The sequence below is a fragment of the Elgaria multicarinata genome, chromosome 18 (assembly GCF_023053635.1).
Source record: "Elgaria multicarinata webbii isolate HBS135686 ecotype San Diego chromosome 18, rElgMul1.1.pri, whole genome shotgun sequence".
Taxonomy (NCBI): Eukaryota; Metazoa; Chordata; class Lepidosauria; order Squamata; family Anguidae; genus Elgaria; species Elgaria multicarinata.
The window spans coordinates 20073455-20092281 of NC_086188.1; the positions used below are offsets into that span (position 1 = coordinate 20073455).

The window sequence follows — 18827 nt, forward strand, 5'->3', positions numbered from 1 at the left end:
CCTTATGGTTTTGCTTTTTGTGAACCACCCAGTGACCTTTGGCTTTTGGGCGGTATAGAAATGCAATAAATAAATAAATAAATAAAAAAAAATAAACAAATATAGACAACTGAGCGGACAACGCTATTAATAGAGCACAATGAAATCCTCCAGAGAGAAGGGTCTAGTGACCAGACTTGCCTGCAGGGCCTCCAGCTTCTCCTGCTGCTGGCGAATTTTATCCGTTAACTGTTTCTGCTTATCTTCTTGTGACTTCTCCTTTCTCAGGAGGCTCAGAGGAACCTTCTGCTTCTGTTCCAGAGCTTCACACCTGGGGGGAGGGGGGAGAAAAGACAACAGAAAAGCCCAGCAAGGTGAAGAAAGGGTGCCGACACGAAGGCCCTTAAATCCCCAAACTAAATTTGCAGAGTTGCCTGCTCGTTTGGGAGGCTAAAGCATCCACGGCATACAGTCCCTCTGAACAACAACAACAAAGCAACCTCCCCCGTTGCAAACATGCATAGTACAAGCTGTCAAGCATATAGGAGATTTATTGCACAAGGGGGATATGGCCATCTGGTTCCCCAGGAATAAGGTTTGTTCTTTCCAGCAAGCTCTCCCGGGAGGCACGTACACGAACATGGCCTTCTCCATGACGGGAAGGGGGCTTTGCTGTCTCCTCAAGTCCCTGGGTCAGAACAACTGCTGTTCTATTGGAAGAACGCGCAGCTCCAACAGACAGTTCCCTGGAAGTGGAGACTCTGGCTTCGTCCATCAGCCAGAGACCCAAGGGCTCCTGGGAAGCTGCACCCCTTGCCTCCCAGGACAAACATCACAGCAAGGTGGAGGTCAACGCAGCCACATCCCACTGAAGACTGGAGAATTGCTGATGGGCGGAGGGAAACCTAAGAAGAGTCCTGCTGGATCCAACCAGAGGCCTCTCTGGAGCTGCGCCATAGGGTCATAGAATCATAGAATAGCAGAGTTGCAAGGGACCTACAAGGCCATCGAGTCCGACTCCCTGCTCAATGCAGGAATCCACCCTAAAGCATCCCTGGCAGATGGTTGTCCAGCTGCCTCTTGAAGGCCTCTAGTGTGGGAGAGCCCACAACCTCCCTAGGTAACTGATGCCATTGTCGTACTGCTCTAACAGTCAGGAAGTCTTTCCTGATGTCCAGCTGGAATCTGGCTTCCTTTAACTTGAACCCGTTATTCCGTGTCCTGCACTCTGGGAGGATCGAGAAGAGATCCTGGCCCTCCTCTGTGTGGCAACCTTTTAAGTCTTTGAAGAGTGCTCTCATGTCTCCCCTCAATCTTCTCTTCTCCAGGCTAAACATGCCCAGTTCTTTCAGTCTCTCTTCATAGGGCTTTGTTTCCAGACCCCACGTGGTCCAGAGTATTTCATGTTACTTGAATCAAGAAGTCCCTGGTTAGAATCCAGTCCCTGCTATGAGCTCACTAGTTGGCCTCAGAAAAGTGACTCACAGGCTCTCATCCACAGGACAATGTTAATCAATAATAATACCGACGCCCTTACAGGTTTTGGTAAGGATTCCTACATTAGAGAGTTCAGAGAGCTTCACAACATGTTCTCACCTGTCCTGTTCAGCATCAGGGTTCATGGCACACACCCAGGTATCCGGGTATTCTTGCTCCACAGAGCTGAGCTGGAAGGGGAGGGTCCGCCATTTCAGACACATGTCTACCCCACAAGAAGACATCACACAATCAGCACGTTGAAAAGGCCGCCATACCAAGCCTGCAGGAAAATCTTGGAAACGCTATCATCCTTCCATGCTTTTCCCCATTTTTAGATTGCTAGTGGAAATGGGACGCAAGGGCCAATTCTCACATGACAATGAAATGCCCGCTTCCTATCACCAATGGTATCTTAGCTTGTATATTAACTACCTAGTTCTGCAGGGTGCAATACGTCACAGAGGTTCCCGAGGACCGAAGGGTATCCAGACAACCCCACCCCATCCCCCTATACAAAGAAGATTCAGGTTTCCAAGGCATTAAGTGCAGCAGGAAACGGAGGCTTTCATTCGTCACTGCATTTTGGCTGTTTTGCTGCCTGAGCAAAACAAGGGTGGCTCGGATTCCACGGCGCCACCACTGGAATCTCAGCCCAGCTCAACTTACCACACTGAATGGTAGTGGGGATCTCCATGGCTCTCCGCCGTTTATAACGCAAGTCATTGGAGGGAGGCTGGTTCCAGTTAGCAGACAAATAGCCAAAGTCATCCCAGAACTTGATTATACCTTTCTGAGCTGCAAGTTTTTGGAGGGGAAAAGAAGAAGAAGAAGAAGAAGAAGAAGAAGAAGAAGAAGAAGAAGAGAGCTCAAATAATGATGGACAGGATGTTTCTGTTCATGGTCTCTGCATGCAAGTCTTCCTTCTCAACAACAACGATTTTATTGCAGTCAATAGACCATTCCAACAAAAGCTACATACGAAAGGACTGAGCGTACAGTTAGCTATTAAAAAGACAAGTAATCATAGGATCTAATAGAAACGGCCAAGTTCAAAAACTTGGCCACTTGCTCGGTGATTGATTTGTCTGAGTTCCAAAGTAACTGGGACATTAGGAATTCAGCTGGGTGATCAGAAAAAGATTGTAAAATGGAATTCAGAAGATCATTCCTAGCCCCTTGATAAAATCTACAGAACAGTAACACGTGTGATACGGTTTCCACCTCGGTATTTTTACAGGGGCAGCGTCTCTTGAGCAGTGGGATTTTGTTGTACCTGCCATCTAAAAGTTTAGCGGGAAGGATGTTAAGTCTGGCTAGTGAGGATGCTCTCCTGTATTTGGGGATTGTTAACCAGTGCAGGTGGGGCATCCCATCTTTGCAAAACGAGACTGTTAGGCCTAAGGACTGGGAGGAGCATGGACCTCGAGCAGCACTCTGAAGGTCTTGCATATCTGTGTCGATCATATCTATGTTAATATTACCCCGCTCCGGCCTAGGATCTCCCGTTCATGCCTCACTCCCAAGTTGCCAGGGCCTTCTTACCAATCTCAACATCCTTCCAGTACTGAGCCAGATGTTCCCCCATCGCCCTCAGCAAGTGCCGATACTCTTTGGCATCTGCAAAGTCTTGCTTGTTATGCGTGGGCTCCAAAACCAGGTACGGGACATCCACCACTCCTACAACTCCGCCACACGCCCTACGGAGGAGAAACACACCGTGGTGACACACTTGCGGGCGCCAACCCAACAGTCTGGCCTAAGAAAGACGGGACGAGAAGACAGGCGTCCACCTTCCCTGCTTCAGCGTAGAACAGGTGGACTGATTTAATTAGGTACCAAGGATGGCATAACTGAAAAGGTTTGACATAACTGGAGGTTCCAGCAAACTGCGCCCCAATGAATAACCCAGGAAAATTGGCTGTTACAACAGCTTGGAGTGTTTTTCTGAGATGAAATGTTCAGTTAACGCTGCATCATGGAGAACATACAAACAGCTTCTGTTAATCATGAGCTGCACAAACTACTCTGTTTAACATGGACCTCGTGGAGAGGTGGATTCCCTGAAGATTGAGTTAAATTTCTAAATTTCTTAGTATGGTCATTCTCCTAATTTCAACATGCTCCAGAGTAACGAACAACAATACAAGAAACTGGCAACGTTGTAAAAACTGTGCAAACGAATAACGGAGTTTGCTAAATATGCATAATTCCTACAAGTTATGAATATTTTGGTTTGCTCGGGCTCAAAACTTTCTTTTCTTTTTGAAGTACAGAGCACAAAAAACCCTGCCTAAACTAAAAAACTCCAATTCTTTTCTTTTCTCTAAAGCTTTTAGAACTTGACTTTGTTCTTACTTTCACACTGTTAGTTTTATTGTCCCCTGTGCTTGTTTGTTGCATTCTCTTCCCTTTCTTATTGTTTTGATTATGATTTTATCAGAATGTACGCCTAGGTGGCAGGGCATTGCTGTTTTACTATGTACAGCACCGTGAGCATTGATGGTGCTATATAAATGAAAATAATAATAATGGCAGCAGGGCTGATCAAGGTGCAGATATACAGGCAAAGTTTCCTCCATAGCAGAAAGCAGGCTGGCCCACTCCATTGTAGCCACCACAGTTCCTGTGTGGCTCAGGCAAGAGCTATCTGGAAGTCTCTGCAAGGAACTCACATGCCACCCTCCAGCTGCGGGCCCACCTTCTCGTACATCTTAATCAGTCGGCTGCAGTTATAGACAAACATCCCATCCAAATGCCGCTGCTCGATGTTCACCCCAAATATGAAATTCAGTTCTTTCGGCTCCTTCAGTGCTCTGTGACAGATGCAAAGGAACAAAGTCAAAGAAAGCCCAGCGCAGTTCGCAGAAAAATGCCAACATTGTAGCTGGAAACCAGTAGATGATATGGTACAGAACAGCCAACATTTCTCAGTGTTCGGGGCACACAGCTCAAATCCCTCCAACTTTATGCGGAAAGCAACTATATGTGAATGACTGCTTAGAATAAGCAAAACACACACATACACAAAATAACACACAAAAGAACACAGAAGTTAGGACCCAAACGGGAGAAAACTAATGCTGATTATTTTTGCTGTACTCCTGGTACATGTTCGGATGCTTACCTTTGCAATACAATACTTGCTTTCCTCTCTGCAACATCTGTTCTCTGCAATCTCCTGAAGTCTTACTATCATGAATGGATGCCACAAGGGCCGCAGGCTGTGTGTGAGTTTGTGGCAACTCTGGACATGAGCAGGAGGGCCTGCTATAAAACGGAGGAGTCCTGCTTTACCTGCCTCTCTCATGATGCACTGCTGCCTCCTCCCTAAATCAGCAGACTAGAGGGAAAACCACAGGGGGCTACATGAGTGGTCCTGATTTGGGACAACTTTGCCCCAGAGGATGGCCGCCGCTGCTCTATTTTGCGCTTCATGTGTGCTTTCGCGGGATCTCAAAGGTCTATTAATTCCTGATTGCTTCCTTCCAACTTTCCATTCCCCGAATTGGCTCCCATTGCTTTCTCCTATTTCCCTTCAACTGTGGGTGAATGAACTGCCATCATCACTATCCTACTGAGCTAGAGTGCAAGGATGTCCTCTTTATGGTACATGGCACTACACTCTCTCCTCAACTTTACCTTGCCTGATCTTTGGACTCAGCTGTAACTCTCAGTATTTGTCATTCCAGACATAAGGATCAGCCCTGAAGTCTGAGAATACCACCTAAATCATACTTAACATAAGAACATAAGAAGAGCCCTGATGCTGGATCAGACCGAAGGTCCATCTCGTCCAGCACTCTGTTCACACAGTGACTAACCAGCCATCAGCCAGGGATGAACAAGCAGGACATGGTGCAACAGCCCCCTCCCACCCCTGTTCCCCAGCAACTGGTGCACACAGGCTTACTGCCACGAATACTGGAGACAGCACCCAACCATCAGGGCTAGTAGCCATTGATAGCCTTCACCTCCAGGAATTTATCCACCCCCCTTTAAAAGCCATCCAAATGGGTGGCCACCATCAAAGTAGTGAGTTCCATAATTTAACTATGCTGTGTGTGAAGATACTTCTTATTGTGAATAATCTCTATCTTACCACGTTTAATTCTTTTGCTTTCTGTACTTCATTAGCAATTTGCAGTTTTTACTCGTTTCTAACTGAGGCAAATGGAATAGGAAACTACTTTTCAGGCAGACTGCTTCTTACTATAAATGGGTAATGAAGCAATGAAGGGAGTCAGGATTTTTTTCAGCTTCTCTGAAATAGAACCTGGTGCTTGGGCCGGAAAGCCCTCCCACCCTCTCTGACTTAAAAGTTTCCGCGCCTTTGATGCTTTCAATTGAGCAGAAAGCAAACCAAAAACCAGCCCTAAACAGCTTTTCCTTCATCCTAGCTCTCTCACCCCTCCACCTATCTTTCTGAAATGTTATTTATTTATTGCATATCTATACCGGCCAATAGCTGAAGCTCTCTGGGCGGTTCACAAAAACTAAAACCATTCAAAGTATAAAACAGCATAAAAACATGATACAAAATACAATATAAAAGCACAACCATGATAAAATCATCAGCAGTGCAGAAATACAAATTTAAAACCACAAAGTTAAAATTAATTTATAGACTGTTAAAATACCTAGAGAATAAAAAGATTCTGAAAGTCTAAAAGAATATAGTGTAGGTGCCAGGTGAACCTCCTTAGGGAGCTCATTCCACAGCCGGGGTGCCACAGCAGAGAAGGCCCAGGTAGCCACCTGCCTCACTTCCTTTGGCAGGGGCTCACGGAGAAGGACCCCTGAGGATGACCTTAGGGTCCGGGCAGGTACGTATGGGAGGAGGCATTCCTTCAGATAGGGTTATTCCCTAGGGATTCCTCTGTGCCGTATGCTGCTTTTGTACAAGTTGCCCACTAAAAAGTCGCCACAAAGTTCTTGCTTTTAGCCTAACCTTCCACACACAGCATTCTTGTAAGGCAAAAAATGAGGCAATGTCACCTGCACCCATCCAGAGCAATTCTGAGCTCCCTCAAGGAAGGGGAGCTTGCCAATACAACTGCTGTATCTTCAGAGTGGCAAGATCCTTTTTGGCTATTTATTTGCAAAGGTTAAAAGAGCAAGGCGGAATGGAAACGCTGCCACTCACCGCTGCTTTGCCTCTCGGATCCTCTTCTTAACGTCAGCTTCTCTCCGCAGGTTAATGGCCACGTCCTGGGCTTGACGCAACATGACCTGAGGATGTGAAGCAACACTTCATCTTAATCAGTGATAAAACCCAGGCCTTTGTACATGGCTTCTTCCTAATAGCCCTGAAACACACCTATCTTACTAACAATATTGAGGCTGAGCTGAGGCAGATGAGAGGACCATTCCACCAGCCCTGCTAAAGTAATAATTCCCACCCACCCCTCACCTCCCTTCCCCATTCCTTGTGGTTCAAGTGTTTTTAGATCATAATCTTGTGAGCAGGGACGGTTTTGCTTAATTGATTATTACATTTAAGTTACTCTGGAGGCCTTTTCGGGTGAGAAGCGGCATAAAATTAATTAAAATAAATAAACAAGCAAACAATGGCAGAACGACTGCCTTTGAACAAATCCGTAAATTTCTCCGTTTCTCATTTTTCCAACACACATTTTATTTGTGCCAAATTTTAAGATTTTTTTTAAGTTTGCATGAACATTTGTATGTATTTTTGTACACATTTCTTCTAATACCTGATTTTTTGTATGCGTTTTTCCCCCTGCAAGCAATCTTCCTAACACAATGTATTTTGGAACGTTATTTTCACTTACATATGCATTTTTGTGCACACTTTTCCTTAATATCTGAAGGGGGTTTTATGTGTGTTTTTTAAAATTGCAAAATTTGGAGAAGTGCAAATTCGGAAGGATAACTGAATTTCCGTTTTGCATATTGGTTCAAAAGTGTGGAATTAGGTATGTTCTCATTAAAATGCAACCCCAGAAAAGTTCTCCCCAGATACAAGACAGCAGCAGCTCAACAATTCAAACAAAATACACAGGGCACAACCTTGCCATAGTCATGTTTGATTTCAAAATGGGAAAGAGTTAGATTTCCCACTGAAACCAATGGAACTTAAGCACTGTGCTGGGTCATGCTGATACTGTGGTTTGTTTAATTTCGGTACTTGTACTAGTTTCACAGATTGCTGGCTGTGGCCCTGTTCAGAAGACACCTTAAACCGCATCTTTAACCATGTTAGTTAATCCAAAAAGTCGGGCTGTGTTCAGAAGACACCTTAAACCATGGTTTTAACCACAGTGGTTAAGCCAGAAAGCTGGGCCATGTTTAGAAGACACCATGGTTTAAGGTGTCTTCTGAACACGGCCCGGCTTTCTGGCTTAACCAGTGTGGTTAAAGATGTGGTTTAAGGTGTCTTCTGAACAGGGCCCTTAAGTTCTTTTATGCTCATAACTACGAGTCAGACCTTTGGTCTACTCTGAAAATAACCTTTTCTCAAAGGAGAGGGGGGTTGGACTCGATGGCCTTATAGGCCCCTTCCAACTCTACTATTCTATGATTCTATGAGAAGAAAACCAACAACAACTCCATACAAGTTAAAAGGACATTATGCAATTACTATTTAAATGAACTACTAAGGTCGAAGAATTTGAACTGGGCACTCAGAATTATTTAATTTTATTTATTCTTGCATTTGTATCCTGCCGTTTTTCTTCCAAGAAACCCAAGGCAGGGTACATAACCCTCCGCCTCTCCATTATATCCTCACAACAACAACCCTGTGAGGTAGGTTGGGCTGAGAGTCTGTGACTGGCCCAAAGTCACCCAGGGGGGTTCTATGGCCGAGTGGGGACTAGAACCCGGATCTCCCAACTCCCAGTCCGACATTCTAGCCACACCACACCATGAGTAGAATGTTCTAGCATTTCAGAAGGTTCGACCAACGCACTGCCCGTAGCTTGGCAGGGCATGTCCTGAAAAGGCAAGAGGATGGTGTCAAATCTCTTCCAGCCCACAAGCTGAATTCAGTTTTGGAAAAGTTCTCCGGGGCCACATTCCAGTGGTGGGTGTGGCAAAAATGCCAGCATAGTTTAGCTTAAAGCTCTTGCTACCAGTAACGCAGCCTTAGAAGAGGCCAAGGAACAGCCAATAGGCAGCCAGGGGAAGGGGGCATGGCCACCCGGGGAAATCTGAGGGCCGGACGGTGTCCATCCCCCAAGACATGCCAAATTCAGCCAGCCGATCTGAGGTTCAACACCACAGCATTAGCAGTATATATGGTAAGCTGCCAGACGCAATAAAGTTTATTTTGATAGCATAAACATTACTATTCCATCACCCTCTTCCACTAACAAGTATTTAGCACGTGCTGGCAGCTCTGCTACTCAGCTGAGGGAGCGGCTGCCCAGATTTCTCTTCTTGAATATGGGAATTTCAAGCCACCACTCCAGCAATATCTTTTTTACCCTGGATTCCCTTGTGAGGTCCCCTCCAAGGCGCAGCTCCAAAGCACGGGCTTTGCTCTCTGCTTCTCGAGCCTTCTCTTCCGCTGAAACACAGAGAACTATAAGTATCCAAACAAAGAGATGACACGCTAAGCCATGGTTGGACCGATAGCCGTTTTGAAGCAAATGGTTAGCGAGCATGTTTAAGCCAATCAATCAGAACACAAGTCAATTTCAGGGTGTTACCAGAAGCAAAAGTGGCTTTTTTAAATCTATCTTTGCCTTAAATAAAATAAAGGGTGGTTAGTTGCTTGGTGTGGTGGTTTCTCTCTGACTGCTTTGGTCTGATGTTTTCAGATGTGTGCCTCCTTGCTGTCTCCCAAACTGGGGAGAGAGAGAATTTCACTCTCTGAGCATTCCTAGCTAAACAATCTTTTTCTCTCTCTTCTGCAATTTTCTTTCCTGGTGCCTTAAGTATGCTTATTTCGTCAGAGAAGAAACTACTTCTGAGTTTCCCCTCTTCATCTTTACTGCTAAACCTTATGGTAAGTCTCCTTGCTGTGACAGTTACTTCTTTTGGGTTATACATTTTGGAGATCAATTTTCTAAACAGGTTTCTTTACTATTATTTCCCTCCATGGTTTCTCTCAACCATTGTGGATTGTACCTAAAGAATTTTGAATGCTTGCTCAAAGATTCTTTATAATCACTTGGGAATTTGTGAAGTACCCGATACAAGCTCTGTGCAGGCACAAAGCCTATATGTATGATGCATAGAGACCACGAAGAATCATAGAATACCAGAGGTGGAAGGGGCCTACAAGGCCATCGAGTCCAACCCCCTGCTCAATGCAGGAATCCACCCTAAAGTATCCCTGACTGATGGTTGTCCAGCTGCCTCTCGAAGGCCTCTAGTGTGGGAGAGCCCACCACCTCCCTAGGGAACTGATTCCATTGTCGTACTGCTCTAACAGTCAGGAAGTTTTTCCTGATGTCCAGCTGGAATCTGGCTTCCTTTAACTTGAGCCCGTTATTCCGTGTCCTGCACTCTGGGAGGATTGAGAAGAGATCCTGGCCCTCCTTAGTGTGACAACCTTTTAAGTATTTGAAGAGTGCTATCATGTCTCCCCTCAATCTTCTCTTCTCCAAGCTAAACCTGCCCAGTTCTTTCAGTCTCTCTTCATAGGGCTTTATTTCCAGACCCCTGATCCTCCTCCTCTGAACACGGTCCAGCTTGTCTGCCTCCTTCTTGAATTGTGGAGCCCAGAACTGGATGCAATACTCTAGATGGGGATGCAATACTCTAGAAGAACTTGTACTCTCCACTGGAGAGGTAGATATGCATTTCTCTTACAGGTGGGAATTTAGAATGCTGACTTTAGCTGGGCTGAAGAGGGTGCTAGACCAAGTTATGGTTTAATATTTGATATGTTTGTTTTCTCTCTTATATTCCATTTAGTATGCCTTGAAAAAAGTCAATAATATTTGTTTTTTATATTTTATTCATTCTTTTATCATTTTCTTTGTGGTAGTCACACTGTACCAGCTTAATTTCATTTGTTATGCTTTAACTGATCTTTTCAAGCAATATACTATTTATTTTATAACATGTCTTCACTGTTTTGCATAACTATCAATAGCTTTTCATCACCTTATTTGTTATTTCAATCAAATTTAAATTGATTTTAGTTTTGGGGTGGTTCTGGCTTAGTGATCACTCTCCATATGCTCGCTGCAGGAAATTTAAATAGAGGTAATAAAGAACTCATTTTTTCAAAGGCTACCCACAGCCTGCCTCTACTGTAATCTTGCAATAACTTATGCTTATTTTAATTTGCAGCACACCCTGTTCTACACAGGGAACAAAGAAGAGAAGTCTGAAAGCATTTATTGCTAGAGATGAAGAAGTCAGCAAAGGAAGAAAAAAAAAGGCCAATTACAAGAAAAGGGAGTCCAAGCCAATAATTCTGTATGGGAATTTATGAATGGGTGAATGCAGAAAGCTATTTGCCAAGTGATGATTCCTCACAGTGTGCATGTGGTAAGCTGGTCATTCCATTCTTCCGCCAAGAGATGAAGAAAATCTTACCATACTTCTGCATCTGATCAGAAACCCAGAGACTAGTTTTAAAAAAGGGTGTCTACTCCACCCCATACAGCGAGGAGCGGCCATGGCACCGTGGTGGAGCATCTGTTTTGCATGCAGAAGGTCGCTGGTTTGATCCCCAGCGGCATTTCCAGCTAGGGCAGGAAAAACTCCTGCATGAAACCCTGGGGAGCCACGGCTGCCTGTCAGTGTCGACAGCACTGGGCTACATGGACCCAGAGTCTGGCTCAGTATAAGGCAGCTTCCAAGGTTTCCCTGGCAGGAGAATGCAAATGACTGGCTTACCAAGTGTATACAGGGGCAAGCTATCACTTTGTAAATCGTCATCTGTTTGCACCCAAGAACATTCATGAACTTCTGAGAGAACAGGATGCCTGTGCGTTTGGTTTAACGCAATAGCTCAACAAAGTCACCGGCTGATTTGTGTGTCTGTTGATGCCCATCGGGGACTGATGAATTGAAAAACTGGACTAATCAAAGCCATCACAGCAATACGGGAGCAGGGTTCCTATTCTGTTTTACCAGTGGGTTGGACTCACCAATCCGGGCCATTTGCTCTGCTTTCTTCACTTCCTGCTCTGCTCGGGTTTTGAACCGCTTCGAAGTATATTTGTACATCCTGTCAGAGAAAGCATGGGGGCAGCGAGAGTGGGGGTGGAAGAAGAAAGATAAAAATGTATTATTATTATTATTATTGTTTTACTATTATTTATTACGTTTGTATACTGCCCCGTAGGTGAAGCTAGATTAAAACACGTAAAAACAATATACAAAATTTAAAACTACAAAAACATACAACATACACAGAAACATAATTTAAAACAACTATAAACACAAATCTAAGATCAGCATTGCTAAATGCCTGGGAAAAGAGAAAAGTTTTAACCTGGTGCCAAAAAGGTATGTTGGTACCAGGCGGGCTTCATTGAGGAGATCATTCCATAATTGGGGGCCACCACAGAAAAGGCCCTCTCCCTTGTTACCATCCTCCAAGCTTCCCTCGGAGTAGGCACCTGGAGAAGGACCTCAAATGTTGAACATATAAATGGTAGGTTCATGTTGGGAGAGGCTTTCCATCACGTATTGTGGTCCCGAGCCATGTAAGGCTTTATAGGTTAGAACCAGCACCTTGAATCAGGTGCAGGTGGGCCACAGTCAGTGTTATATGTTCTGGGCCCTGTTATCAATCTGGCTGTTGTATTTTGCGCAAGCTGCAGTTTCTGAACCGTCTTCAAAGGTATTTTTTTATTTTATTTTTTTATTTAAGGATTTTTATGCCGCCATTCAGCCAAAAAAGGCTCTCATGGCGGCTTACAAAAGTATTTCTTGACAGTCCCTGCCCACAGGCTTACAATCTAAAAGACATGACACAAAAGGAAAGGGGATTGGGAGGGAGGAGGAGGAGGGGGGAAAGGAAAGCAAATTCAGGCACTACAATCTTAGTTGGAAAGTTCAGCAGTGACAGTTGACAGCAGGAGGGAGGGGGCTCTCAGCTGGAGCTGGACCCAGGCACGGTGGAGAGGGGCCTGGCTGCTGCTTCCTCCCTCTCTGGTGGCCTCTGCAGAGACAGTTGACAGCAGGGGGGAGGGGGCTCTCAGCTGGAGCTGGACCCAGGCACGGTGGAGAGGTGCCTGGCTGCTGCTTCCTCCCTCACTGGTAGCCCCAAGTAGAGTGCATCGCAATAGTAATTAACAATCCCCAACATGAAAAGAAAGAAAAAAAGCAACAGCCCCAACAGCTTGCTAATTTGACAACCCCAGGGCTGTTAGAGTCTCATCACTTTTGAGGTGGGAAGCAGTAAGGCAGAACAGTAGTGTAGCCCAATAACTTTAATGCGTAAGGAAAGCAGGCAACTACCTCTATGCTTGCAACAGGTGAAGGGTGAGTGAGGGCTCTACCATGTTTGAATTGTTTTTAATTGTTTTTATTGCCCCGTCTCGATGATGGCGAGCACCTAGGAGTCGGATGTTATGGACTCCCATTGATGGTACTTGGGTGCTAGACGGTTGGTAAAGGGTAGACCTGGGAGAGGGAAGTCAAAGGCGCTGCCTCTTCGAAAAATCCGGCTGATTTTTATTTTGTTGATATCGGCCTTGATAAGGTCTCTTCCTCTGTAACTGTTGTTGCTGCTGCCTTACAGGGTGTTTATCGTATTGAGGCCGCCGCTGCAACTGTTGATAGGGTTGCCTTGTCCAGCGCCTTTGCTTGTATTGAGGCAAGGGTTGTGAGAAGCCCATCTTCCTGGCCGTTGTGCGAGCCTTATAGATGGTGTCTAAGGACTCATCAGTCTTATTGTTAAAGAGGCCTTCGCCATCGAATGGCAAGCTTTCTATTCTAGTTTTTGTTTCATTAGTGAGGTTGGCCGACCTCAACCACGCATGCCGACGAAGAGCCACCGATCCCATCATGGATTTTGAGTGGGAATCGGTCTGGTGTCTAGCCGAATTAAGTTGAAGCCTTGCAATTGCAGTAGCTTCCGATTGAAAAATTCTTGCTAATTCCCTTTTTTCTTCGGGAAGATGGTCACAGAGAGAATTTATTTTCTGAAGCAGAAAAATTTGGTATCTCGCCATAGTCGCTTCGTACGCTGAAGTTCTTATTCCAAGAGATGAGGAAGCGTAAACCCTTCTTCCGAGGTAATCTAGTTTCCTGCCCTCCCTATCGATTGGGGCTGAATGAATCTTTTGTGATTTCCCTTGAGCCGATTCTACAACTATTGAATTAGGCTTGGGGTGTTGAAACAGGAATTCCGCACTCATCTCTTTAACCTTATACATCGCCTCCAACCTCTTGGATGTCGGTTGAGCGGCGCAAGGTGTCTTCCAAGAAATTTGAGCAGTCCTCTTCAGAGTAGGAGGAAATGGGATAGCAACGGTGGAACTAGCTTCCGTTCTCATGACATCATAAATTGGGTCATCATTGATTTCTGTTGGTTGGTCGATGTCGAGGCCCAACGATTGAGCCATTCTAAGTACATGGTCCGCGAAGGTACCCATATCTTCTGAAGGAGAGGCGGGATCGTGTGTGTTTGCGATGTCCTCGGGTGATGGCATGGAAGGTGCCACAGAAACCAGAGTCAGAATCAGATACGTATTCGTCATCTGGTGAGGTTGGCGCAGTGGTCTGCCTTGTGTGTTGCACTGGCTGTAACGCTTGCTCTCCATGGGTTGAGGATGTAATTGCTCTCGGTATCGGAGCGTCAACCCTGCTACCGTGGCTCGATGGTGAGCGAGGCTGTAATGCAGGGGGTACTTGAATCACCCTCGCATGGGGAGGAGGGTGAGCATAATAGTCATCCCGTCTTCTTTCAGTGTAAAATTCTTGAGGATGGTGACACTCCCAATCATAAGGATGGTCTCTGTGGTATCCCAAATACTGAGAGATGCGATCATAATCATGCCTAGGAGACAGGTCATGTCGTCGAGTAGACGGTACTGTGAGGTGCCTTGAATCGCGCCGAACAGCCATGGACGGTACGGAAGCTACCGATATTGAGTCCCGTATTTCGCCCTCCGATAAGGAGCTCCTGGCTGTCGGTATCGGGGTCGGTAATGATGGGCGTTCTATTACCGCCGACTGTATCGGGACCGCTGGTCTGGCTTCATCACGTCTAGGTGATGCCAGTATTTCAGCTGTCGATATCGAGGTCGGTACCGAGGGGCGTACCGGTGATCTTGTCAGTATCGACGAAGATCTTGGCTGGCCATGTCTGGGCGATGCCGTGGTTACGGTATCGGCCTTAGAGGAGGAGTGTTTGTCAGTATCCTTCCTCTTTTTCTTGGCCTGCTCCGCCGATTTAGGGGTCCGGGCTTTTTTGGTCAGTTTTTTAGCCGCGGACACTGCAAGGGATTGGCCTGGCGTCAGGGGTATGGCCCTGTTCTCTGCCATCATCTCCTCAGTAATTATTACCGCCTGAACGTCAGGGGTTGGTCTTTCGGCCATGGCTCTTGAGGAGGATTTTTCGGAACGTTTACGAGGCTCAGGTTCCATGGCCCGTAAAGCCTTTTCCCAGAGAAGTGAGCGAAGTCTGTCGGACCTGTTCTTCCTGGTTTGCCTTGTAAAGGCCATACATACAGTGATGGCACTGTTGCACCTTATGTCCCTCGCCCAGGCAGAGTACACAGAGAGAGTGACCGTCCTTAGGAGGGAGTTTAGCGCCGCATTTGACGCACTTTCTGAAAGGGGCCCTCACGGCCATGCGCCTGAGGCACCATGCGATCAAACGATCGCTCAGGAGAAAAGAGGGGAAGATATCTATATATATAAAGATGAATAATAATTTTTTATATATATATATATATAGATACAGAAGGAGTAAGAAGAGAATATGAGAATATGAGGAGGGATGTTAGAAAAGGATCAAAAAGGTAAGTAACAGATTAAATCGAGAGATATCACGGTTTCTTGGTCTGTGCACAATGGCGGACGACGAAGAACTGAGGTAAGGGCGGGAACCCCAGGGACATGGGCAGTAGCATGGGGGAGGGGTTCCCGCCCAAAAGCGTTTCCCTAAGCTATTGGAGATTCCGGTCTGGTCTCTGTGCAGGCGCAAAGCCCATATGTGTGATGCATAGAGACCACGATGAAGAACTGCAGACAATCCACAAAGAAAAGCAAAAAACAACAACCCACCCCTAACATTGTGCAGCAAGTTAATCTGAGCTTTGTAACGAGAGACGCCAAGTCCTGCTATTTACAGACATTATGCAAATCTGTATGGATTTGTCTTATTTTACACCACTTATTCGATTTCTGCTGCTCAAAGGCTTTAGCAAGATGTTTAGCAAGGCTTTGAAGCCCCATCCTTCCTTAATCCAGTTATCTCGCTGGATTCTAAGATCATACCAAGCGCCATCTGTGTATCATTGAATGCACTTTCACAACCGCAAAGGTTAAATGGTTTAAAATAAATGGGTATTCTTAGGAAGCAGAATTCCCTTCCTAGAACCATGTTTGGTGATTTCTGTATTCCTGAATTGTGGCGCACACATCCAATCCCGGTTGTAAGGGATGCCTTTGGGCTCTGGCTCATACCTGGGCTTGTATAAGCAGCAGGACAGGCGCTTCGTTTGTACTTTGTGTCCGTGGATGAAGATTCTCATTCTGGGGTCAATGTAGAGCACAGCTGCATAGGCACGGAAGGAGTGGCGCTCCGGCTTCCTGAAAGAGAAAGGCACTCACAGAAGGCAGGAAGCCCACCTTTAGCAGCCTAGGCATCCTACCAACTTCACCTGTCCATCCCATTCATAAGTGGCAGGCCACTGTACGCATAACAGCAGAGTGAAATTATACACTTCTGCTCCAGATGCAAAAACAGAGAGTTGGGATAACCCACTGAAACGCACAGACAACAGGTTTAAGGGGAAGCAAAGGATGTACTTTTCCAACCAATGAATTTGGTTTGGCTGAACATGACAACCTTTACGCTCTTTATCTTCATCCTCACTGAGAACCTTGGAGAGGGACATCACCTCACCTCTCAGCTGGCAACAACTTGGAGAAAATCTGAAACTCTTTCCCACAGCTTCTGACCTTCCTCCAATGCTTTAAGCCAGGCTTCAGGGGAATTTTACTCTTCCTGACTTTCCTCAAGCTGTTGGGTGTCAGCTTGATTTTCCACGTTCTCCCTACTTTCTAGTTGTTGAGAAGATGCCTGTGACTGACTGCCTCAATTCTAGCTTTTCTTAAAATAAAAACTAGGCCTCAACTTCAAAGCATTCCTCAAGGACCACCTGCAACTTCCCAGCATTTTGGAATGCAGAGCTCTGCCCCCACAGCTCACAATTTCATTTTCCTTCCCCATCAAAGCCTAGCTCAGATGATATCAGGTCAATGGATGCAGTCTCCACCATGAAGGGTTGAATGCAGACAGAGAAACTCCGCTTCCGTCAAAGCACAAAATGATAATTCAGCTGCTGGAGAGCAAGGAATGCCCTGCCCTACGACGTCATTTGTTTTCTAAACACACACACACACACACACACACACACACACACACACACACACAAATAAATAACACAACCGCCAGTTGTATCAAACCTACGTTCCCTCTGGTGGGGTTTCAGCCATCTGGATGTCTCGAGCATCAGAGGTCACATCCAGTTCAGGTTGACCATTATCCATGAGTTTGAGGTTGAAGATGATCACCAGGGTCCCTGAGGTATCAGAGACAATTATGTTAATGCCCTCATATAACTATTGCTTCTTTTAGGCAGTAAGATGCAAGCACTATCGTACAAGCATGCAAATCTTGTAATCTGTGAGCGACACTGATAAGGTTGGGGCAGAAAGAGCCTCACCTTTCTCCCCAGGAATCTTGCGAAACTGTCCCATCACATCCTGCTCTGATTTGAAGGGGGAATACTTGTAAATCAGCTCAGTCTCAATAGCAAATTTCTCCATGTTGTCTGTCAAGGGCTCCCTAGTATGGGCATTCCAGGTAGGCAGTGGAACAATTACCTACAATTCAAAGAGAGGGTGACTTAAAAGTGATCTTTTCTGAGTACTACTAAAACTCAGTTGAACCATCTCTTGGTAAGGCCACTGTTTCCAAAGGTCCCAGTGTATAAAACCCAAACAACCAGCCTCTTCCCAGTTCCTAAACTACGGTTTTATAAGTAGACCGACATTGTAATTTTAGTTTGCCAGCAGATGACCTTCACCTCCTCCTTGGAAAAATGTTTAAAAATCAGTGACACTGTGGAAAGTTGTGTTCCTATGGGGACAGAAACCCCAAGCTCACCCTTTATTCATCCACACAGGCCCCTCGTTGCTGCCTTTGTTCATTCTACGTGGCAGTTTTCGTGAACATATTTTCGGTTGTTCCCTCTACACTCTCTATGAAATTAAGGGGGGAAATGGCAATAAGGTTACTTCTATGGAAGTGGAAAGGAAACAAAATTCCTGTCCAAGTAGTTCAGATGGGCATGGAGAAAGTTATGTTAACAACGCTGAACAACAGCATTTGGAGTATAAGATGTTACCCTTTACTACTCCCTGTAGAGGGTAACATCTAATTTGGTAGTGGACAAGCGTAAGGATTGCCAAAGGCAAAGATACAGCACACATCAAGTATCATGAAAGTTTGAGCTGCTGTATACCAACGCTGCATATCACAATCACCAAACATACCTCGGCTATTTGTTTCAAAATGGGTGGGTTCACACATAAATGAGAAGCCACCGTGGGTGAATTTCTCCGCAGGGTTTCTTGTCATACAGCCACTACCATTTTGAATATCCAAGCTATGCTTGCATGGGCAGGTTGTCAGGGTGGTTAGCAAGTCTCCCACCACCCTAAAGCAGGCCGTGGGTTCTGGGTGGCTTGTCAACCACCCTAACATCCTACCATCACCAGCTTCGCACGTAATGACAAGCTACAGCGTGCCCTCACCACGGCTCACATTTTCAAAATGGCGGCAGCACCACAGATTGATTGTTAGTTTATAATTATCTGTATTGTTGGAAAAACCAACAATACAATATTATTTCCAAAATAATAAAAAATATGGGGGTGGGGAGGGAATTGCAGGTTGATGCACCCCATCAGAGTGAGAAGAACCGTGAATTGCACTGCTCCCCACCCAGTGCCAGGAGGGCTTACCTCTGCCTCCCCACCACTTCCAGCAGGTGCTCTGGACAGTTCCACCAGCCACTCTCCTGCTGTGGCATTTGCTGCAGCAAGAGAGCAACTCGCGGGGCTTTCTAGAGCGACCTGCTGGATGCACTAGCCGCCACTTCTCATCACTGTGGCCACCACTAGCCGCCACACGCCCACTTGGCCAAGCGCTCCCTCAGAACACTCCCTCCCTCAAAGTTTGGCCAACAGAAGCCCCA

The 18827-nt window shown here is 45.8% G+C and overlaps 1 protein-coding gene across 3 annotated transcripts in view; it reads right to left on the reverse strand.

The window, feature by feature from the left end:
* MORC2 (MORC family CW-type zinc finger 2) overlaps positions 1-18827 on the reverse strand; it is an 84733-nt gene that overhangs the window by 23770 nt on the left and 42136 nt on the right. For all 3 annotated transcript variants that reach the window (XM_063144257.1, XM_063144258.1, XM_063144259.1), the window contains 11 exons: positions 17292-17451; positions 17036-17147; positions 16027-16152; positions 11532-11611; positions 8907-8989; positions 6602-6687; positions 4131-4271; positions 3001-3155; positions 2125-2253; positions 1576-1681; positions 181-310 (listed from right to left, as the gene is read on the reverse strand). In XM_063144257.1, coding sequence (XP_063000327.1) covers positions 181-310; positions 1576-1681; positions 2125-2253; positions 3001-3155; positions 4131-4271; positions 6602-6687; positions 8907-8989; positions 11532-11611; positions 16027-16152; positions 17036-17147; positions 17292-17451 — 1308 coding nt within the window. The remainder of the gene's footprint in view (positions 1-180; positions 311-1575; positions 1682-2124; positions 2254-3000; positions 3156-4130; positions 4272-6601; positions 6688-8906; positions 8990-11531; positions 11612-16026; positions 16153-17035; positions 17148-17291; positions 17452-18827) is intronic.